Source organism: Polyodon spathula, chromosome 28, assembly GCF_017654505.1.
Source record: "Polyodon spathula isolate WHYD16114869_AA chromosome 28, ASM1765450v1, whole genome shotgun sequence".
NCBI classification, from domain to species: domain Eukaryota; kingdom Metazoa; phylum Chordata; class Actinopteri; order Acipenseriformes; family Polyodontidae; genus Polyodon; species Polyodon spathula.
Genome location: NC_054561.1, coordinates 4,935,918 through 4,959,842, shown reverse-complemented (window position 1 = coordinate 4,959,842; position 23,925 = coordinate 4,935,918). Strand labels below are relative to the sequence as shown.

The following is a 23,925-nucleotide window of genomic DNA, read 5'->3' as shown; positions in this document are numbered from 1 at the left end:
TTTACACAAGTTTAATAAATCTGTGTGACTGTCAGCTAATTAAATAATTGCGAGCCGACAGTCACGCAGTCTCACGAGTAAAGTACAGAAATACAAATCACAACAGTAATGGCGGACAGCTTTTTGTCCACCCTGCATTTTAAATAATAACAATACAAAATAAAACAAATCATACACGGCAAGGCAAAAAAACATGTACTGTATTGTAATTTGTGTCAAAATGACATGTCCGACGGTTCTAGGTAGAAGTGATTACAAAATTGTTGTTTTTGCAAATCTGCCACTCAAACGGCATCAGGATACCTATATTTAGAGGGAAAAAATGTATTCCCAAATCTCACCCTCACAATGGGGTGGAGGGGGGCGACTTTTACAAAAGGTCGACTTTTACTTGAGTAAATGTGGTAGTCCCCTACCTCCCTAACCCATGGGAGCACCAGAGCCAATGGAATCCTCCCAGTAGAATCCTCAGCAAAGCTTTTTAACTTTGCACAGCCAGGAAGCAAAACTACGCTCCCTTGACTGTGACTCATCCTGCACATCACGTGGTCATGCATTTATCAAGTTAACCTCTCAGCAAACCCTATAGCTCAGGTTTTATTAAAAAATTTCAGTGTCAAAATCCAGAGCTATTTGCCCCCCATCCTTTACTACAATAAAGTGTTATCTCCAGATATGGCTTTAAACAGCTGGTGCTGTTCAGAAACTTGACAGCTGTTACCACCAGCGCACCCCCCAAGACACTCCAGGGAGTAATTGATAGCAAACTCACAGAGAGCGAGCCAGGAAGGAGTGGTGTCCTGTTTCACAAGGAGGATGGGTATAGGGAAAGAAGCCTCTGGAAGTAACCATGGTGCTCCCTGACATGGATATAAAGGAAAGCAACAGCTGAGTGTGGGCCATCTAAACATAACAAAGAGAGGAGATAGAAAGCGTGGGGAAGCAGGGCGCTATATTCTGTGCACAATGTGTGTCAGCTAACCCTATTATCTCGAGACACAAATGCCTGCTTCATAGGCAGGATGTCTAAATTTGGCTCTTCCACTCCTGGTCTTTGTTCCAACCCTGTTCTATATTGTTAAACCCCCATCCAGACCCTCATGCAGTTCATTATATCATTTTCCATGTCAATCCTGGAGTGGAATGGCACTCTAGGACTTGGGAGTGGACACCTCTGTTGTTAGGGATCTGCAGCTGGCCAATCACCAGATTATTTTCCCTGCAACCAAACACAGCAAACCCTGGAAGAAAAATAAACAAATCAAAACCACACTTTCCATGTGCTGGGCCTCAGCCCTGCCACATTCTTCCATTATATTTTCAACCAGTTTCACTGCGCTGGGAAGGCAAAGGGGGATTTTTATGAAAAAAGGTCATTTTGGGGTTAAATTGTGAGGTTTGATACAGAATTTCGCATCTTCTTGATTCAGATGTATGCAACAGTCATCTATGTGGACAGTTTAATTTGGATTAGTGGTCCTAAATACGAATTGCCCAATATGGCCATAATTTCCCAAAGCACCATTTCTCTTGCAAATACAGTCAAACACTTTTTTTTTTTAATTTAGGCGCTGTTCAGAAACTTGGCAGCTGTTACCACCAGCGCACCCCCAAGACACTCCAGGGAGTAAGTGATAGCAAACTCAGAGAGAGCTAGCCAGGAAGGAGAGGTGTCCCATTTCACACAGAGGATGGGTATAGGGAAAGAAGCCTCTGGAAATAACCATGGTGCTCCCTGACATGGCTATAAAAGAAAGCAACAGCTGAGTGTGGGTCATCTAAACATAGCAAACCGATAAGAGAGGAGATAGAAAGCGTGGGGAAGCAGGCTGCTATATTCTGTGCAGGATTTAGAAAGGAAAAGAGAGGCTTAGATTTCAACGGAATTTCATTCTTCTCATCCAAACTTGCTGCTGTTGGATATTAACACAATGCCCCAAATCACCAGACTGGAAGACAGGTATGTAGAGCAAAACTTGAACCTGCAGACTGGATAGTAATAAAAAGGAGAAGGGAAATAAGATGAACATTTAAATTTAAAAACATTTTAAACAAACACGACGAAGACACTGAAAAGGTCTCCTCGTCAAAATTTATTTTCTTTTAGTATTTGTAAATTCAGCACTATTGAGTGTCAAAATTGTTACTAGATGGTATTTAATACATTATTAAAACTTTACTGCAATCAATGTAGAAACTTTTCTTTCCATCTTTTGTGTTTTAAGTCAACCAGCACATGCACTGTGGTTTGACCGTCCAAAGTTTGTGTACGTCAATTTCATTGTTGAAGACAGTAAAGACGTCCAAGTTGATATTCAAGAAACCAAACTCGTATTCAGGTGAGTGATTCTTTGTGGACGTGATTTCATCTACATTCTCAGAATAAATGATTACATGTTTAATCTCCTGTTATGTGTATTCTGTAAGATACCCTATAGTTACTTCCAGGGGTGTTAATAGTTTATAGTTTAACATTTTAAACTTTATCCAAAGGCAAATAAATCAATGTTGGCCTTTGAATTAAATAGAAAACCCTTAGTGGGTTCTGCTTAGATTAAATACTTGGGGGGGGGCGGGGGGCAGGAATTACAGCTGCGCACCCCTCTAAGGTCTTTTAAGAGCAGAAATTAAACCTGGTGAATAACAAGCCGATAAAGAACGATAACAAGATATTAAACAGATAATAAATGATTACTTATGAAGATTCAAAGTACATCATTGGGGTTTATTGTATTAAACAGGGGAAGTTAACAGTGTTCATTCAAATGACATTCGTTTTTATTTTTGCAGTTGTAAATCAGCAGATGATACTAATATCTACAACGAGATTCACTTTTATGATAAAGTACAGGCACTGGTACGTATACAGCATCTTTCAGCTGACTTTGTAATTGTTATCTACCACAGTGTCAAAATAAAACATGTGGAAAGTTCAATTTATAGAGTACCTTACCATTATCCAGACTGCAGAGATATATGTCATCTTTTTAAAACTCAATAGAATAAGTGCGTCTTTAGTTCAGACTTACAAAGTGACAGAGACAGAGGGAGTTCCACAGAGATGGTGCAGAAGGCTCATTAAGCTGCCAGTGTGGCACCCTTAGGTACTGGTATAATAACACTATGTAACAATTTTTTTTTTTTTTTGTTCCTGTGTAGTAAGCATTATTTCCTAATTGATTATGCCTCAAAAGTATAGAAAATGGCTATTATCAATTTATATTTATATATTATATTTAAATTTACAGTATAATCGTAAATCTCAAAAAACTACTCACTTCTAAATCTATTGTAGTCATTTTTGTAGGCATCACACAACCCTGCCCGTTACACAGGGTAAAGATATATTTCTGTAATGGCAGTACATCACACAACATTGCCTGTTACAATTTGTGCATTGCATGCTGAAATATGTTGTTGTTGTTATTAATATACCGGGAGCACCTCTGGTAATAAGACCCTATCCTTCTCACAGACCTGAGCTGTCCTGAAATGACAAGGAACTGAAAATCTTCTCATGTGTTCTGACAGGATTCCAGAGAGAGGCGCTATGACCGTACAATCAACGTAATGCTGAGGAAACAGAAAGAGAACGTGGCGTGGCCTCGTCTGACGAAGGATGCAGGCAAGGTAAAGAGCACCACACAGTAGGGGGCTGGGTCATTCAATGGGTTAATAAATGTATGTACCATTTCACCTAGGTTTGAATCCAAGTTCAGTCTGAACCTCTCATTTTAAGGTAACACAATACAAATTTTAGGCAATTTCCAAGCTAGTGGTAGGTGATAATTTCAAGCAATTTTCCACCCTGCATAAATTTTAACAAAATTGCTTGAGTCACCTGCAACACTTGATGTGATTGCTAAATCAATTTTAATTATTTATTGTAAATGATGGTGAATAGACGTGTGTGTTTGGTTAATGTTTGGCAACATGGATGAGGTTAAAAGCCCCATCATAAAACCCTTGTGCAGAAGGTGACCATCTCCCGAGTTCATTCATTGATTAATTGTTGCTAATCGGGAGATGGTCACCTGTGTAAAAAGCCAGCCATTTTCTGCGCTCTGGGTGGAGAGTAGTGGAGCGAACGAAAGCGAGAGAAGGCATCTGGAACGAAAGAAACTAAAAATCAAGGATCAGTGAAGGCTGCTGCCCAGCCTGACTTGTATTTCTTAGTGCTCATGATTTTGTTTTGTTTGATTATTTATTTTTACTCTGTGCATTTATTTTTGTTCAAACCTTTTATTTTGTTGTTTGATAATAAACTGCGCCACAACGCCTTTTGCCCTGCAACACTTGCTTCTGTGTTTGTTCCTGCACCTGGCTTCACGTCACCACTCAGCCATTCCTGTAACAAATATATATTTTAATTTGACAAAAAAGTTCCTTACAGCAGCACCAAATGGTGGATCGACTAATAGGAAATATTCTGGAGTTAGTCATGTCTTAACACAATGTCTGCTGAAACTGCAGTCTAGGGGTATCCTAATATGTTCTATTTTGCAGCCTGTGTGGTTGTCTGTGGACTTTGATAACTGGAGAGACTGGGAACAAGAGGAGGATGATGGTATGGCAGAGTACGAGAGATATGCTGATGTGAGTCTGTTACTGTTACTTTAATGAAAGCTGTACGGTTTTAAAAAAAAATTGATACTGACATATAATTAAAGTAATTGTAGCTAAAAGAAATATACAGGTCTGAAACATACAGTTTAGTATTTGAAAATATTATATCTGATTCTACACTAGGCTAAAGAAAGTTCTGTTTGCAAATCCCTGCTTTTAGACTTGCACTTCCTGGGTCATTTCTGTCTCTACCACTTCTTTTGCGGCAATAACAAGCTGTTTTTGTATGACTGATAGAATCAGATGACTGTTTTAAAATGAAAATGTTTGCTAAAGCAAAAGTTTCTTTAAACATTGCACATTTGAGACCTTTGTAGCTAATGGAAGTGCAAAATGGGTAAGATATCTGGAATTTGTTAGCTGCAATTACTAAAAGTGTTGTTATATTAAATGCCTGTGTTAGAAAATAGCAGCTCTGTGTTATAGTTCAGTGGTTTCCAAACTTGGGGCTGCAAGATAGGAAAGTTTGGGAGCACCTGTTCTAGTCAACTGGGTACTAGAGATAGTGGATAAAAAGTAAGGCACAGCTTTTAAGGTGATGGTGTTTAGTTATATATGTAATAATTACACATTGCTCATTTTTGATTAACCTCACAGTTTCAAATACAGTCCCTGCCTTCTCCTCTTGCTCAGCTCACACTGAATTCTCTTTTTCACGCAGATGTTACAGAGCATGAGTAAAGGTGGGTCTGCTCCCAAAATGGATGACCTTGATGACCTTGATGTAAGTGTCCCAGACTACTGATAGAGTCAACCCTCCAGTGGAAGTGCATTCATTCACGATTAGATATTTTATCTTGAAACTGCATTCTTAGGTTAAACTCAGTCAAGTAGACAAACATTGCATAGCGTTAGCACAAGGCAAGTTTCTTAAAGTCTGTCTTTCAGTTCTGATGTTATTAATGGAACTGAACTCCAGCAAGCTTTTAAAGAGTGAACAGTTAGAAAATAAGGTATAATGTGCAGTACATACAATTAGAGTAAGGTTTTACGCAAGTTTAGAACAACCTGCAAAGCTTCACATTACTTTTGCTGAGTCCCGTGATGTCCGTATCCCGGTGTTATAATTTGAAACATATTGCTGACATTTAGAAAACATCATGGATCATAAAACAACTGGGCAATACATTTCTCAACATTTCCTGTGACCGTTCGCCATGAGAAAAAAACAATCTCTTCTAAGGACATGTGATATGGCAAAGACAAAGTAATGTGTTTCTTGCAAACACAGCAGGGGGTTCTGCAACACTTTAAGACCCCTTATAGCAAAGTTTTAACATAACGCATGTCGGGTAACTCTTATGCGTCTGGTTTCACAGACTCCAATTAGCACTAATCTTGGACTGCCTAAATTAAAATAAAATTGAGAAAGGAGTCAAATATGTTTAACAAAAAATGAATTTGGTTTAGCACACGTGTCGATTTGAGGTTAGTGAATCTGACAAACCCCAGTTCTGATACGTCGGTGTTTATCCTGCACACCTTTCACAGTTTACAGCACATGGGCCTACTATCCTGTATCAGTTCACCAGTTGTCTCAAATAAACGTCACCCATGTCAACAAAACTCAGTGTCAGACAGGGTAACTTACTGTCTTTACCAGCACCTACTGTATTAACAGAAGCTTTGGTTTGAATACAGGTGGTCTGTTTAACCCGTCTCTTGAAATAAGGTCAAACTCTTTTTGTGATGGTATTGTTGATTGCATGAAGCACCACCATGTATCCTGTTGTAGTTTGAACATACTGTCTGTTCTACGGAATCTCATCCCTTGCTAGCACATTTCCCCCACCTAATTGAATTGTGTTATGTAATCGAAACATAGTACTGCTATATATTTGCAACAATTCTGCTTCAGTTCTGGCACTTGAGTACTAATAACATGTTTTTAATATTTTGATTTTCTTTCCCAACAGGATGACTGAGACAACAAGGTGAATAAAGATAGCTCCACCATCTTCCTTCTGTGAGGGGAGCTTGTAAGAGTTTGCAAGTCTGCCTCACCTGCTCTTAAAAAATGCTCCCATGGCAAAGTGTAATAAAGCACAGTGAAAGCATGGTAGGAGCATAGGGCTTCTAATTTTCGATTTTAAATGTCCTGCCTTGTATCTATCATTGATTCGCTCTGAATACTTTAAACCCACCCCAACTACTGAGTGGCAGCACATTCCTACGTTTCTATTGGAGGACTTACAAGCTTGCAAGATTTAAAATGAGATTGCAATTAGAAAGGGAGGATTGTTCTTGCTTGCAAGATTTAAAGCAATGTTACAGTTCAATAGGGAGGATTTACACACTTCTGGAATTTAAAACGGAATTGCAACAAAAACACACAAAAACCCCAGAAGAATATGTTCCATAGCCATAAGGATTTAATTGTGGAAGACAGCAAAGGAAAGTAAGGAGCAAGTGGGGTTGAGTTACTATACATATTGTGACAGAAAGATTCGCCAGATTACTGAAATAAGAGTTTTAATTTCCGTGTCTTACTTTTTTCTTTTAAAACTTCCAGGAAATAAAGCTGACAAACCAGAGAAGAACCCACCAGTTCAGAACTGCTCAGTCATCAGCCCTGTGTTTTATATGCTTTTCAAAACTGTTTTGTTACGACATATTTGTTGGATAAAGTGTGTTATACCCTTCTTAAAACTACCAAGTAGTAAACTGTGTTGTGTAAATTGTTTTGTAGACTAGTTGCTATTTATTAAAACAAGCTAAAACCTGCCCACCTGTTTTTTTGTTTCTCTTATTCTTGGAAGATATTTAAATTAGCTTTCCTTACTCCTGGTATAATTAAGGGTGGCGCAGTCAAAAACAATATGCATTGGCTCCCATAAAGTAACAGTCAGAGAGAGGGTTTAGAAGCCTGAGTCAGATAACAGGGATAGGGACTTCTTTCTGGAAGTGAGGCAGTACATAGGGGGTACCAAATAATACAGCCATAGGTTATGATATTGTGGGCTGTCTAATTTGGTATCCCGTGTTTCTTACTGTATATAAACCCAATATCAATCTTCTGTGTGTGTGTGTGTATGTGGTGTGTGTATACTATATATAAACAGGTATGTGTAAACAATAACGTTATATCTAATACATTATGCATTGTAATATAATTTACAGACTTGTGTTTATTCTAGACATAGCAGCAGGAGGCACAATGCCACGTTACATTCATTCTCACATTTCTCATTAGAAAGCATTCGTGATCATTTACTTTAAAGTTTTTAAATTCAATGTGTGTGTGTTGTGTGTTTGTGTGTGTGTGTGTGTGTGTGTGTGTGTGTGTGTGTGTGTGTGTATGTATATATATATATATATATATATATATATATATATATATATATACTTTCAAATCAACACAATCGTTAATTTAACAAGTCGTTTGCACAGTTAACACACTAAGCATTAATTCCTTAGACTAATGACAAGTATATTGTATTAGCTGCGCATAATATTATGTCGGCTTGTATTACCAAAAAAAGAAAAAAAAAAAAAAAAGACTTATTTTTAACCAAGGCAAAACTCAACAGGTTGCAGTAAGACCATTGCGATCACGTCAAACACGTTTTTAATGAAAACAGCCCATAGCTGATCATCCACATCACAAAGAAATGACGTCGTCCTGTCAAAAACGTCAGTACAGTAATGACTGCTGCGCATGCACGCCACTCGCATTTTACACGAGCAATAGAAGAATTAACCGTGCGCTTGCGCCGATCTCATTTTACGCATGCGCATTGCGCCAGGGGCTACTGATTCCCGGTTGTGTGACTCTAGCAACAGTGAGACACCGGCAGACAGACGCAATACCACCACCATTATTACTATAAAAACTGCTCACAATAACAATGGCGTTTCAGTGTCAGAGGGACTGCTACATGAGAGAGGTAAGCAGTAAATCCTGCCCGTTGATTCAGCATGCGAGCTGTCCAGGCTAATCCGGTCTGACGACCTCACTGACACTATACAATTCTGTGCATTTACACACAATACACCAATACACTACACTATTGCTTTTGATACATAGACACTAATCTGAATAATTGTTTTTTTTAATGCGGATTGTGTGTTGGTTATTTCATTGTAACTACTGTTGTGGTCAAATAATTTTACATTTCAACAAACAAAACCCCAAATAGGTTGCTGTCAGTAGTTTTTTTTTTTTTTTACTTAACCACATCTGAAATTTAAATAAAAAGTTTTAAACGAGTAAAATGCTTTTTTTACGGACCAAGTTCGACTACATTTCCTGACCTGTGGCCATTTTAGATTAAGATATTCACTTGCCTTTTGACTTGCCCCCACCCCCCACCTTCGTGCGGCACTTGATAATAATTCAGAGAGGTATAACCAGTTGTGTAATTTGAGAGTTAGAAATTTGGTTTTGTTTTCAAAATCCCGTCCCTCCAAAAAGGTAAGCTATATATATTTAAATGTTTCAACTGTCAGAATAACGTGTATACGTTATGTTAAAGTTGTTTGTATGTATTAGGGTTGCCACGATGTTAAAATGACCGTTTTCGATTATTGAACCATTGTTATGCTACGATTGTTGACATTTTGATATTTAAATTAGGCTAGTTTACATTATGTTTAGTATTGAAAATTGCATTTTTTTTTTCTTTCTATTTCTGTAAATGGCTTTAAATAATTTACTATAAATTCAAGTTAACAGGTAAAAATTTAAGGCTAGGCCGACGCCTAATTTTTCACTATCGATATGTCGTTCTCCCAAAAAAAAAAGCAGATGCATAAATGTATTGACGTTGTGAAATAATAATAATAATAATAACACATACACACAAAATAACAGTAATACACGTGGAGCTGTGGATTACTGTGTACCATTGCTATGTATATAGTCTTTAAAAAATATATTATTTTTACCTGATGTGTGTTGATTTATACCACTTGGGGGTTAAAGCAAAATCCCAAAAAAACCTAAAATAAATAAAAAAATAATTTTTTAAAACCATACAGTCAGAGTAAGAACCAATCAAGAGAAAAAACTCATAACTTGCTCTGTTACTTTGAAGACTCCTGCACACATGCAAACCCATCAGTAAACACTCACAGGGGTTAGGGCCAAGAGGGCACGCGTGGCCCGCGACAGCCCCCAAATTACAAATAAACGGGCCCAAAACCAGCCCTGAGAGTCAGTTTTTAATACCCCTAACCTGGTCCCCAAAACCCAATGGGATTTCAATGGGACAGCCCCCCTAAAAAACCTGAAAAGGTTAGGGCCAAACGGAACCCAAAACTCATGTACTCAGGAGCAATTCTGGTGAAGTGGTGAGGTTGTTTGGAGTAAATTACCCTTTTTTTGATGTCACTGGGGCTATTTCTGGGAACAAACACCCTGATTAATGCCCCCAAATTGAACCCTAAAAAACAGTCCCCAAATCCCAAAAAGCAGTCAGAAAATCAGAAAAATTACTTCTTTCTCAATAATCTGTAAGTAATTATTTGCCAGGCAATTATTTGACACTGCACCTTTTGTAAGATTAAGAGCCATGCAAATTAGTCAACACGCACAAATAATGATCTGCAGTTATGATAGAGGGTCTTAATGAACACATTGGTCTATTTAGCTGCCACACTTGCAGCCCAGAGGTGACAGTTAGGAGTAGGCACTGTGCAACATTTGTGGATCATGAAAATACTAACCAAAAAAAATATATATGTTGGAGGAAGGGCACGGAAAAAAGAGAAGTTTTCTGAGAAGGAGCTGAGATTCCTTACAGTTGAGGTCCCGCAGCATGGAACGGAGTTGATTGGAAAAGGCTCAGCCAATGTCAGTTATGCCACAATCCTTAGGAAATTTCACAATCCACAAATTTGCCTAGCACTGGAAAAGGTGGATTGGGCTGTCTCGGGCGACACAACAGCGATGATCGCAGGTCTTCTTGCTCTTCAACGACAGTCGAGCGATGGAATATAAACCAGCCTTAACGCTTTGAATGCCACATTGTTTTCCTGCAGAGTGTTGTCTTTCTGGATAACAAGTTATAAAACAGCAGTAATGATGGTGCTACCTTACTGTACGCTGTTTTTGTGTGTGGTTTTAACACCAGGGCTGCTGCGTTTTGGTTTCAGTTTACAACTTCCGTGGTGTCATGCCGACCTGCTGAGCTCAAAATAGACAACAGCGGGAAGAAGGAGAAAGTGAAGGGGTTCAACATCATCCTGAAGGACACCATACTGTTTCCAGAGGGAGGGGGTCAGGTACAGCTACACCTTTAAATATTTACCATGGAAAAAGCATAGCAAATTCTAATACAACAAAGTGGAAGCATGTTAAACCATTGTTAAGCATTGTAAAGACCAGCGAAGTATGGTAAAGCATATTTAAAAAAAAAAAAAAAAAAAAAACAGCTTTAACTTTGGTAAATGCATAGGAAAACAGCACAAATACTGGGGTAAACTTTTATAAGGGCATTTGTGCTTTTACATAAATGTGAACCTTTGATGTAAACTTGAGTAAACTTGAGGATGTCCTGTAAAACCTATTGCAGCAAGTTGTTTAGGGATGGAAATAAGTCTCCTATCTCATAGCAGTTTCAGCCATTCCATATTTTACTATGAGCTTTAATAGCCACAGTGTATATGTAATAAGCCCAGGGGTATATTAGTAAACTCCAAACCAGGAGTGGATCAAACTGCTATGCACTGGAAGTCTTATTTTTATCCCTGCAGTTGGATGAGGATTAGTCACTTGGGGTCCCTGCAGCTAAACTACCTTTGTTGTTGTTGTCGTTTATTTCATAGTAGATGCCCTTTTCCAGATCGACTTAGTCGTTACAACATATGTCACAATACAGAGTATCACATTACAGATAAGAGCAGTTATAAAGTATGGTAAAGTCAGTAAGAGCAAAATAAAGAATACAGTAAAAATTCAGTAAGCATTATAGTAAAAAATATTTGCTTAAGAGTACATTCCATTAAGAGCATGTAGCAAGTATGATAAGTGGATAAGAAAGATTTCAAATAAGAGCAATTACAAAAACCATGAATGTGGATACCTATAAGAGTAAATCAAGTACAAGATACAGGAAGTAGTTATAATGAAGAGTAGCAGTAGAATACAGCAAATTATAGAGCAGTTCAGTACAAGTACAAGCTGGTGCAAGTACTGGTACAGTTGTGTGTCATTGTAGTCCAGTATAGTCAAGAGTTGTCTGAGGCTTTAGATAATGTAAACAGTGCTTTTTGAATAAGTAGTGATTGCGACTGTGGTCGTACTTTCCTGTCCTGTCCTGTCCACTAATTCCATTAGAGCACTATTTCATCCATTTATTTTTTATCAATTTTAATCTCTTTTTTTTTTTTTTTTTTTTTATTTTAAAAAGTGTTTTTCTGTGTCCTTTTAGCCAGATGACCAGGGTGTCCTCAATGATGTCCCTGTGTTGCGAGTCACTCGCCAGGGTGCCGATGCGGTTCATTTTGTCACCTCTCCTCTGGAGGTGGGAGTGGAAGTGCAGATGAAGGTAGACTGGGAAAGAAGATTCAACCACATGCAGCAGCACTCGGGTACAGGACAGATATACTTACTGAAGTGCTCTAGTCAAGAACCGTTGGGAGAAATTGCATAATCGTACTAGTTCACTTCTTTTGACAAGATCTGTGCTGCTCATGAACTTTACCCATTTTCAACTTGTCGTATAATTGAATACTAATTAGCGAAGCACTTTCTTTCTGCATTTTTTAGAAGTTAAAATAAACCGGTAAACATAAATAATAATCATACTTTGCCAATTTTTATTTATTATTAGGCGTGGCTACATTTTACTAACAGTAATAGTGTCTGGTTGAATTTGTTTATAATGTTTGATAGTGCATCCAGGTTATCCTATCTATAGAGTCAAAAAATGATACATTTCCTACTTGCAAAAGAAATATGAAGGAGGGTGATTGGCATTTCAGAACTCAGCGGGGCTGAAAATCCCCAGGTGAATTCTTCTAGAAGACCATTCAGTAGAGCGAAAAATTGTAAAGGGGTACATGAGCTGAAACCTCCAGACAGAAGGGGTACAGTTTTAAAAAAAAAAAAAAACCCTGTCTTGTGTAATAGTTACCTCTGTACTGCTGTTTTCCATTCTTTCCAGTTAGTAAAGCATTCTCAGTACATGTTGAGCGAGGAAGCAGGAGATTAAGGTAATAAACTATTGGTCCATCAACATTATGTTTAATTTACCCTTTTGGTACACAGGTTTTTAAAGCTTTAAAAGTATTTCGCTCAAAATGCATGATCTACAACAAGAAATGCGTGACTGAGCACAGCAGTGCTGCGCAGTGGAAAGGCAGACTCGTCATACAGCAGCTTTTCATTAGCTTACTGTGAAAGTTATAATGTACAGCTAGGTCATATAATAATAAAATAAACAATTTTCTTTGCAGCATTGGTAGTATTTGTTGTTTTTGTTTGGTTGATCTTACAAAGATTTTACATTTTACTGTCCTTGATTTTGGCTTAAATAATTTGCCTTTGGGTTTTTTTCATTTTTCTTTCAGGGCAACACTTAATAACAGCCATTGCAGACTCTATGTTTGGCTTCAAAACTACGTCGTGGTAAGCATGTTTTTCCTCCTGAAGTTGAAAATCATGCTCAACAATGCCCTGCTGTCCCATTAAAGAAGATGCCCATTTGAATACAGGTTCATGCCATGTGCAAGCATTTCTTCACATTACAATCCAACAAGGTTCAGTGCTGTTTGTGAGCAAAAACGGGATATTAACACTAGTGTTTTAGTCTCTGCATTCCAATGGCTTCATTGGATTATTCGCTACTGATTTAGCATACAGTCTGATAGCATTACATACTACAGTGATGTCTATATGCAGTTCACTATACTACATGTGATGGTCCTAATTGGCGACTGATGTGTAAGAACATAAAATGATTATTAATGATGGTCTGTTTTGTTAAAATGGATTTTAATGTGACCATATCTATTCAAAACAATTTATACATCCTATGTATTCCTCATTCTAGATCTATTTGGACTACAATTGCTTTTGGTCATGTGTCATGATACACACCTCTAATATTATATGATACATCAGAAAGTATGATCACATGAATTTTCAACTGATTATTTCCTACAGATTTTTCCAATCAGAATTCAGCGTTCCAAATCACATTTTTTCAGTATTTCTTTCTCGTTTCTTCCTCTGTGACACAGTTTCAATTAAATCTTTTTCATTGTCTTCGAAGTACTTCTTGTAGAAACGTTTGTTATTAATGTTTTGTTTTAGTATTTCTTAGTTGAGCACTACTGAAGTTAATGCGGTAGTTATTGATAGTATTTCTGTGCTGTTTGAAAAGGGAATTGGGTCGACAACGCAGTGTTATTGAGCTTGACACCCCGTCAATGGAGCCTGGGCAGGTAGAAGCTCTAGAGAAAGCGGTGAACGAGAAGATCAGGGAACAAGTCCCTGTCAGTGTCAAAGTGGTAGCGGTGGATGACCCATCTGTTGAACAGGTAGATATCTGGTGTTATGGATTGATGTTACTGATTGTGTCTACTCTATATGCCTTGGTTTTGCCAGTGTGTCATACACCCCTAGCTTCCTACAGACGTTTCAGATTGCATTTGGCTGTAATCTGATAAGCTCTTGATTTGATACACATTTTAACCTAATTATAGGATAATGATGGCCCTCTGTTTGCATGTGCACTTGTTATTTGGGTTTACTAAACAATAAACATACATATTGGATACTTTGATTTCAAAAGGCTGGGTAGCAAATAAGTGGAGTGAACACATCTAGAGGCCATATTAACAAAGTAGGTGGCATAGAGAGTGTGTGTGTGTGTGTGTGTGTTTAAATCTTTTTACCTTTGGAGACCTGGGTTCTGAAAACATCCTTGGTCAAGGGAAACTAGTTTTAGTTTAGTCCTAGTGGATTAGGATCCTATGCAACACATTGGGGCACAGAACACATGTCTTCTATTTGGGGGGGGGGGGACCAAGCTTGAACACCATGAGAGGCTAATGTAGTGCTTAGCCTTAGGCCAATATCTTTAAGGTGACTACATTTAAAACAAAAACTGTCTTTTTAGATCTGACAGAAATTCTAAAACTAATACAACAAAACAAGACTAACACTAACACAAAACAACATGAGGCTACTTACAAGCTCCTGAAGGTTTTGGTTTGGTAAATCTATTGGATGCATTGTTCCTTTCTTAATTGTGCTAATGACAATTTGGAGCAAGGGCTTTGATAATCTTGACCATAAAGTATGTTTGCTTTTGAACAGATCTGTGTTAACTCATGGTGGATGGATAATAACAGCAAATTAACTTGTAGCTTGTAAGCAATCGTCTGTGAGCTCTAGATCCTTTTCCGCCTGTTCATTCTTCCCAGGTACGAAGCCGCGGACTACCAGAGGACCATACAGGCCCCATTCGGATAATTGATATTGAAGGAATTGATGCCAACATGTGCTGTGGGACACATGTTTCAAACCTCAGCCACTTGCAGGTAAGAGAATATCGCAATTAACCTAAATCATCAATAGTGACATTGCTGTCTATTTAGCAATTCTTTCTCTCTTACCCAACCCTTCTCTTTTTTTTGTCTTTGTGTTTTTAAAATAAAGCCATGCCACTTCTCTCTTCAACAACTCAATTTTATTTTGCCCAAATACCTTGTGTGAACTTGTTTAGGAATTGGGTGAAAGAGAACATAGGACAGTCTTTTGACCCATCAGTGCTAGTCTGGCTCCTAGTAGCTGTTTAATCCAAAAACATCAGGTATTCAAGGATTCCAATGACTCGGCAGCAACAGAATTTCTTGGCTACCCATTCCATACCCTCGCCACTCTGTGTGTAAAGAACAGGGGAACAAAACTCCCCTGTTTTGAAATATCTGCAGACCAGAGTTTAAAGTTTAAAAAAATAAGCATAGCCAAAAGAAGTGTGGGGAGTTACAATGCTGGTACTGTAGTAATTTTAAGACCTTGTTTAGCACGCCTATTACTTTGCTCACGTTGAGCGTGGTTGAAATGTTGTGTTAGTGTTCTTGTATTTTCATAGGCTATAAAAATTCTTGGAACAGAAAAAGGGAAGAAGAACAAAACCAACCTTATTTTCTTGGCTGGGAGCAGGGTGTTAAAATACGCTGAGAGAAGTTACAGTGTGGAAAAGGCATTGACCTCCCTGCTCAAGTAAGTATGAATTGCATGCTAGCCAGTGTCTTTACAACATAAATACATTGGTCATTTACTGCAAGATACTCAGAACATGGATTGAATTAACTACTATACTGTATGTAAGATAGATGCAGTACTAGCAATGACACTGGCTTAGTCGCTAAATACTGTGTCATATTTTGGGTTTGCTTGTTGTAACTGTTAAATATATATTTTTATATAGAACTGGGCCTGAAGACCATGTTGAAGCTGTAGACAAACTGCAGAAATCAGCTAAAGTGTTACAAAAGGTAGGTTGTGTTGCTGCGTTTTAACTTGCATGTGGTTTAAAGGAGAGCTAAACAACTTGCAGAAATACATTCTCTGTACCTGGGCTTGCGTACCAGGAGATCAAAGCAGTGTCCTGTATGCATCAGTTGGCTAGTTCAGCACCCTGGACATCGGCCCGGTGGGGGACGTGGGGATGTTACTGGGGGGCCACTCCGGCAGCAGTGCGGGGTGCTCCGGCAGCTGTTCCTTCTCCTCCTAGAATGGGCAGTTGACTGTGAAGTTTCCCCACTCCCTGCAGATGTGGCACCAACTCAAGGCCTGGAGAGCGCTGAGGGAGGCTGCCCTCCTGATGTGTAGCTGGCAGTGGCCCAGGGCACTCCAGCAGTGATGGCAGCGGCAATGCTGGCAGCAACACTGGCCCCTCCACACGTGCAGCTGGCAACGACTCCCCCTTCTTGGGCCCTTGGGCCGGCAGCTGTTCCTCCTCCTCTGGGAGTGGGGGGCAGTTAATCACGAAGTGCCCCCCACTCCACACAGACAACGCACCAACTTGAGGCCTCGCAAGTGCCGAGGTATGTGTACCAGCTGACCTCATCCTCTGGCACTCGGGCAGGTTGCTCCTCCCTCTCTGGCACTCAAGCAGGCCGCTCCTCCAAGATGGCTGCAGTTTAATTGCTGTTGCACACGTTTAATTAACACAGAACAGTAAACGAAAACACATTAACAAAATAAACAGGCACAAAGGCCAAAACAAAAGTCTGTACAAAAAGCTCCCGGGCAGGTACCGAGCATTGTACAGTAACGTGCACCTTCCAACACAGACATTAACTCACCAACACCCGTCATTCCCCTTATACACCTGTGACTGGAGTCTCATTAACCATTAATCATTCAATGATGGCACCAGCCACATTCCCACACACACACACACCTTACAAGTTATAACATGTAGTAGTCAGAATAAATACAGTACTGTAACAGAGCAAGGATTACTAGCATAAGGGCTCCCAAAATTTGTTAAACACTGCATTGGGGATAAACAGAAGGTGTACTGTAGAACAGTTCAGAACAGAAGATGATGATTAATGTGTAAAATAGCAACTAAAATGCTGAGGTTGTTCAAAATAGAAGCGCAGTAGCTTCACAGTAGCTGGGTTGAACTGGAGGATGTCCTGGGATAAGCCTCTTCTAGTCCCTAACATTTCGTATTTTTTATATGCAGAACAATCTTAATCTGCTTCGAGACTTGGCTGTTCTTATCGCACAAAATTTCAAGAGTAACCCGAACCGTGGAAAGCTGTTCTGCTTACACAGGTAAGAAGTTTACTTGTCTAATCTGATGCAATTGACAAACATAAATAATTCAACTGCGTATAACAGTTTTATGAAAAGTAAAAGAAAATGGTTTATTGTGTATTAGTAGAAGCGTTAGACATAATATCTATGGTAATGCAACAAACGATAACAAAAACAGACCTGGAACTCTGAACTTTACACCCTACTCTTAAATGATGCAGCTTCTCTTTCTTCAAGGATCTAAACAGCGGGCCCTTCTGCTGATTTCTGCTGTCACCTTGTCTTTATTTGACAATACAAGCACGTAGCAGAAAAAATAATTGGATTCGTTTGGAGAGTACTTGCATAAACTGACTATGCACTAATGTAATTATAATGACACATGAACAGTATATGCAAACTGAAACAGTTTAATAGAGCAATAGTGAAACTAATTACAGGTTTTTTTTTTTATTTGCGTGCTGCATAAGCACCATTCGCCATCTGTTTTGCATTATTTTGAGATATGCATGCATCGTGGTTCATTATACGCTACTAATGGATTTTTTAAGTGTGAACCTTCGATATTAGAAGTAAGATGTACTTTTAAAACATCAAAACACATCTCAAAATAATGCAACACTGAGCATGACATGGTACTTAATACTTTTAGAGGTGTTGTGAGTCAGCATTTATACACAGAGCAGCTGAAGATTCAATTACGTTTGGATTGGCTAGAGTCTGCACAGTGAAGTATAGAAATATTTCGGTTTTGAGGTGGCTGATGATGGAATGTAAAACAAAATAACAAGGCCTTGTTTTTCTCCATGGATATTGTGAAACAAAGCACCACTAAGTTAAAGTAAATGTTTGCTTTTGATATGTAAATATCAGTAATGTTTGATATTGCAATTGTGTTTTGATATCTGTGTTTTGGAAGACTTGGATATTATCGGTCGAAAATATGTCCGTGATGTCGATATACAATGTTCATATTGTTTCCCCATTCTAGCTGGGATAGCCCTGCTTGAAAGGTGTATTTGTACTGCCTGCATCACAACATCGCTGTCTTTTTTTGTAATTGCAGGAAAGATGGAGACAGTGAGTTTATGAACATCATTGCTAATGAAATAGGCACAGAGGTCAGTCCTTCTTTGTGTCTTTATTTGTCAGCTAAGTATGGTGCTGGGAAAAGTATTTAATATTCAAACACTGCTTGAAATGTATTCAGTGGCAGAAATGACTGTTCGTATTTGTTCATGTAACGGAATGTTTAAATAACTGTCATAAGACATTTAACATAAATACCAAGAATTCTTCTGTGTAGAATTCTTGTGTTTCTCTCATTTCTTTGAGTTTTGGTGGGTTACTAGGGTTATTTTCCATAATCACATTTCATTTACAGGGCACTTTGATATTTCTTACTGTTGGGGACGAAAAGGAAGCTGGGTTGTTCTTACTGGCTGGACCTATAGAGATGGTGGACACTTTGGGACCCAGGTAACAGTTCAGACCATTCTGGCTTGTATTATATAATGCTGCAGTCTTTTGATTGTATTGTGTTTTGATCCATTTTACCCAAGCATAGCATCATAAACTGCACTGTTGTCAACGCATAAAGCCATGTCCAAACCCGAAAGAAAGGAATGTTTCACAAACCTGAACACCCGTCAAAGAAAATGAAACGTTTCAGAAATGAAAAGAACAAAATACCGAACCATAACACAAAAAGCTCTAAACAAAACTAAATGAAAATGTCAGGACTGTGATTGTGCCGCTACTTCTCACAGCATTTCACACTGTAAAAAAATGAGCAGTCAAAAATTAAACTCTTTTTACTTTGACTGCATGATACAATAGTTGTTGTGACAGGATAGTGTCATGACCCAGTCTGGTTACCAACAGGAAAGAGAGCCCAAGTCAGAAAGCTGCAGTCTTATGCGTAGAGCAGACTTTAATTCACAAAACAAACCAGAACAAAGTAATCAAGACGTGAGGCCAAAATAAGAGGTTCAAACAAAAGAACAAAATACTTGAAGGCTGGGAATTAGACTTCACTACAAACAGTACAAAAGTCACAACAGCAATACTCGATGCCTCTTTTCCACTGTACAGCCGAGCCACGCTGGGTCTGTACTGAGCCCTCACAGTGCGGTTAAGGTGTTGTTTTTCCACTGCAGAGCCGAGCCGTGCTACTGACATCACACTCAACGAAAGACAGTTATTAATTATAGTTATTAATGAACCAGTTTGCCAAAAGATGCACGAACAAAGTTAATAGGCCGAAGGTACCGCTGTATCTTGTATCGCTATATTTTGTAAATATATTTTTAGGAATGTCTTAAAAATATGATTTGCCAAAGATATTCTGTTTTAAGGATAGTTTGTTGTTTTTTGTTTGAGGGCTTAAAAAAAAAAAAAAACCTGCTTGAGCACGAGAGCTGTAGTTTTGTGTATGGTACAGCTGTACAGTATTTAGTTTGACTATTTTTTTGTAAATTTCACAATTTAACATAATATTTATCAAAGGAGAAAAAAGTTGTCGCATTTATTAACAACAAATGTTTCTAAATATTTAAATGCTTACCTGAAAAACAGTAAATGCTAAATTGTAGAATATTTTGTTTTTAAAGCTAACCTTTTTAAAGACACCAATGTGATTTTTTTCATCGGGTGACAAGATACTTTTGCAGTGACGTGGCCATACACACCTGAATCAACATTGATACGATGCGACAGATTTGAAAGCTGGCAGATCTATCAAATTATAAAAAATAGCTATTGACAAAACTATGATCGAGACTGGTACATATTCGTCATAATGTGGAAATTCTCTGACTATCTTTCAACATATATGGTAATAAATCATGCAGTTCCTTCGAAATGAACTCCCATATATTATCTTTCATCTGTATATCTTTATAATTGTAACAATCTTTGTCAAAGCTCTGGGATTTTTCCATGGCAAGTATTATTTTTTTTCTTTGTCATTTTGGGTACTGCTTCACCATGGTGTGCATTCAAGCTGTTCTCTGGTTGCTCAGTTCCCTAGATGTTACACAAAGAAATCGCAAAAAATAGAATTCAATCCTACTTATTTTGCGTTGCCTCCATGCCTCCTGTGGTGTCATATATGGTGTGAAAGATACTAATTAAAAGTATAGGTTCTATTCATTTTGTCGCATCGTGTCTGGTGTGTAGGGGCACTCACAGTTGATACATATGGTAAAGTCTCCTATAAATGTAAAGTTCTATAAATACAGCCCCTGTTATTTTTTTCTTGGGGCCACTAAAAGGATATTGACAGGATTCCTCTCTTCTCACAGAGTGGCTGAGCTGCTGGAAGGGAAGGGAGCTGGGAAGAGGGGGCGATACCAGGGTAAAGCTAACAAGATGGGCAAGCGGCCAGAGGTGGAGGTGTTACTGCATGAGAACATACAGCATCGCAGCTCAGAGGAATAAAGAATCACGAAAGTAAAACAGTCCTGAAACTGTGGGTAGGAAGCTAAGCTGGGCTCTATGACCCCTTTACATATTCTACCATACCATAACCAGTAATGATATATAAAAATTGTGATGCATACTATACTTTTTCATTATGTAATTTGTCCCTGCACAATAAGTTCTCTTGTCCACAGTGTACCAGAAGTACCTTTTTTTATGCTCATTATAGAATAGAACTTATTATTGTGTCTATTTACGCAATCATAGTTTAACCTTTTGTGTACTTATCTAAAAGAAGCTTGATCCAGAACGGCTGTTTCAGTTGTTGGGAGACAAGTCCTCTTTTGGAACCTGTTTGCAAATGTATGGTACTGTGAATCAAATAGGCAAAAGTTATAAATGGTATTAGAAAGCTTAGGTTAACCCTTTACTTAAATATGATACCTCTATTATTTAAACTAATTATGGCCAGGGTGTGTTAGGGTTATTTAATTGTCTGGATAATCAAATTACAATTTTGAAATTGTTGTATATGATCCTTCAAGATATACCTTCTAAATATATAATATGCAGTACTGAATTGTAAATAACAGAGATTGAGTGCTGACTAGCGCATTTTATCAAACAACCAGGCAGACGGCCACGGCACACCACAAGAAAGATTAAAAGATGCTGTTTGGATTACATAGGTGTTTGGATAGTTAGGGCTCAGATAATAATCATAGTCATTGCTGTATGCTGTTATTGGGAACTAGAGCCACAATTTCGATTACAAACATTTTATATTGCTGTGTTTTTTAAAATATGCAAGGAGGCACACAGTGAACCCCTGGCCGCCTGTGACAACGTGTCGAGAAAAAGCTGATAAACAGGTTAATAATTGCCAGCCCCGTGATGCATGTTTTTCAGTTTGATACGCCAGGGTGTTTGAACTCTTTCATGTGCAACCTGTATTTGAATTTGCACAATGGACCACACAGGTTAGGAAAAACAAAATGGCAATAATAAGCAGGGGTGGCCCAGTCGTATCGCCCGACGCCTGGGACAAGAAGATTTGCCGTTACACTTTGCCCGTCAGACAAGTAGTTTTTATTTATTTTTCCTGTGTTCGCTCTGCTGCTAGAAAGGCACTCTGGGTATATTTGTAGAGAGGCATAGAAGTTTCGGAAGTCTAGCACATGTACATAGTGTTTGTGTCCCACCCCAATCATACACATACATTTAAAAAAAAAAAAAAAATACTCGCTGACTCGGGAGCGGCGAAGGCAAACACACGCTGTCCTCCGAAGCGTGTGCCGTCAGCCGACCGCTTCTTTACACACTGCAGACTCACCAAGCAGCCACCCAGGAGCTACAGCATAGGAGGACAACGCAGCTCCCGGGCAGCTAACAGGCAAGCCCGCAGGTGCACGACCAGACTACAGGGGTCGCTGGTGTGCGGTGAGCTGAGGACACCCTGGCTGACCTGGGTGCGTTGTTGTCAAGTAAAAACAATTATAATATAACTATATGTGTTTCAGTTCATTTTTCTGACTTTAAATAGCTATCAAAAAAGCCTTGCTTAGTTGTGTATCTGTGTGGTGCCTGCCTTCCTGCATATTCTGCCTAACACTGTTGCTAGGTGATTCAGTCCCATTGGCTAACAGCACACTAGTTTAAGATGCTTTGTTGGAATGAAGATTATTAATTAAATAATTAATTTAAAGTCAAATTGTATTTACAAAAAAAAAAAAAAAAAAGCCAGTCATTTAAGTGTGGTATTAATTTAATTTCGAGGTTTTTGTAACTGAGAGGCGAGAATTGGGTGGTTAAGTCGTCGCTTGTAGCAATGTAAATACTGTCGAAAAATATTAAAATAGCCACAGTGAAAAATGAATATAGTCAGTTTCACAAAAATATGGCTGATACCAACTAAAAGGATTAAAATAAAACTGAATATCTGACAACTGGATCCGACCGAAGTTACAGAAAATGACTGGTATGTAGGCCTACTACAAATAAAATACCAAAACAACATGATTAAAACAGCAAACCGGTTTGTAGTGCAAATTAATATAAACTGGAAGATATGACAAACATCTTGGTGTATCTTCCACGGCAGCAGGTATTTTGACAAGCGTTTTCTTTGATTTTGGTGGCGCAGTGATACGTGGTTGGCACAGGTGCAGTGATTTGCCTCTGTTCCTAACTAGTCGTGACATTGTGCTGGATATTGTAACGGCTTGGAACACTGATGGATCAATCAGCATGCAGCATTCTCATCAGTTTTATAATTATAAATATGGTAATTTTAAGTAAAATAAATATATCCTAGAAATAAACAAAAGAAAAAAACATATTTTATGTCTGCTGTATTTGATGGAGCCTACTGTAAATATTGCTTGCATTTTGGTAGAAAAACACACGTTCGTTATAAATGTGGGGTAAGAAAGATCGTCAAGAAAATCTGAATTCCACAACGCAGCAGTGATTGTTGGCAATGAATGTGTGTCAGTGATGCAACAAACTGAAACACCCGTACACCAGAAGTTGAATTCAGCTTATTAAAAAAGAGTGAAAAATAAAAACAGGCAGAAGCTATTTTTATAGTTGAATAACTCTCAAGTATTGCTTAATATAGTTGTGCTCTTACTATGTTACTTAAAATGTACCAGCAAATGTGTTCCAAGCGGCACTGAAAGACACATTTTCTTAAAGTATGTTATACATTTGTTCAGGTGAGGTGGGGTCAAAGGGTACACCATGTTCTGATTATAACTGCACGATTCATACTACAGAATATGTCATGAGTCACAGCTGCCATGGATTATACAATTGGTATGAATATGTTCTGCTCAGCAGTCCACCAGGAATCATTGAAAATGTGATGAACTATTTGAACCTGTGACTAATATTAGATTCAGACACCATTTATTACTTGATCACAGCCTTGGCACAATGTGACATAGATGCCACATGGTGCTGGAAGGAGTGGTAATCCTTTCAGGCATTAATATTTCACATTTTGCTGGCCATAGAAGATGCTTGAAGTTTCTGTCATGCTTTCCAGACCATTCACATACAGTCCTGGCATGGTGGCTGGTTGCATTACTGTCTTGCAAGTAGCCATCACCACTGTTAGATGGACTTCATCTGCAACGATGTGAAGT

At 38.4% G+C, this 23,925-nt stretch overlaps 1 protein-coding gene across 4 annotated transcripts; it reads left to right on the top strand.

Moving 5' to 3' along the window:
- The first annotated feature begins 1,729 nt into the window (after positions 1–1,729).
- Positions 1,730–20,972, top strand: aarsd1 (alanyl-tRNA synthetase domain containing 1). 4 transcript variants are annotated; one of them, XM_041231745.1, is made up of 17 exons: positions 1,730–1,960; positions 2,226–2,339; positions 2,791–2,857; positions 3,532–3,630; positions 4,507–4,596; positions 5,288–5,350; positions 10,723–10,851; positions 12,000–12,159; positions 13,141–13,198; positions 13,956–14,112; positions 15,001–15,117; positions 15,672–15,802; positions 16,011–16,077; positions 17,280–17,371; positions 18,420–18,474; positions 18,738–18,832; positions 20,659–20,972. In XM_041231745.1, the coding sequence occupies exons 1-17, from the start codon at positions 1,932–1,934 to the stop codon at positions 20,792–20,794; spliced, it is 1,659 nt and encodes a 552-aa protein (XP_041087679.1). In that variant the 5' UTR covers positions 1,730–1,931; the 3' UTR covers positions 20,795–20,972. The 4 variants fall into 4 exon arrangements, 3 of the variants coding, with proteins under 3 accessions (XP_041087679.1, XP_041087678.1, XP_041087677.1); XM_041231743.1 differs by lacking the exons at positions 1,730–1,960; positions 2,226–2,339; positions 2,791–2,857; ... (1 more) ...; positions 4,507–4,596; positions 5,288–5,350 and adding an exon at positions 8,357–8,513; XR_005947669.1 differs by lacking the exons at positions 10,723–10,851; positions 12,000–12,159; positions 13,141–13,198; ... (6 more) ...; positions 18,738–18,832; positions 20,659–20,972 and adding exons at positions 6,543–6,605; positions 7,139–7,350.
- Positions 20,973–23,925: the final 2,953 nt, after the last annotated feature.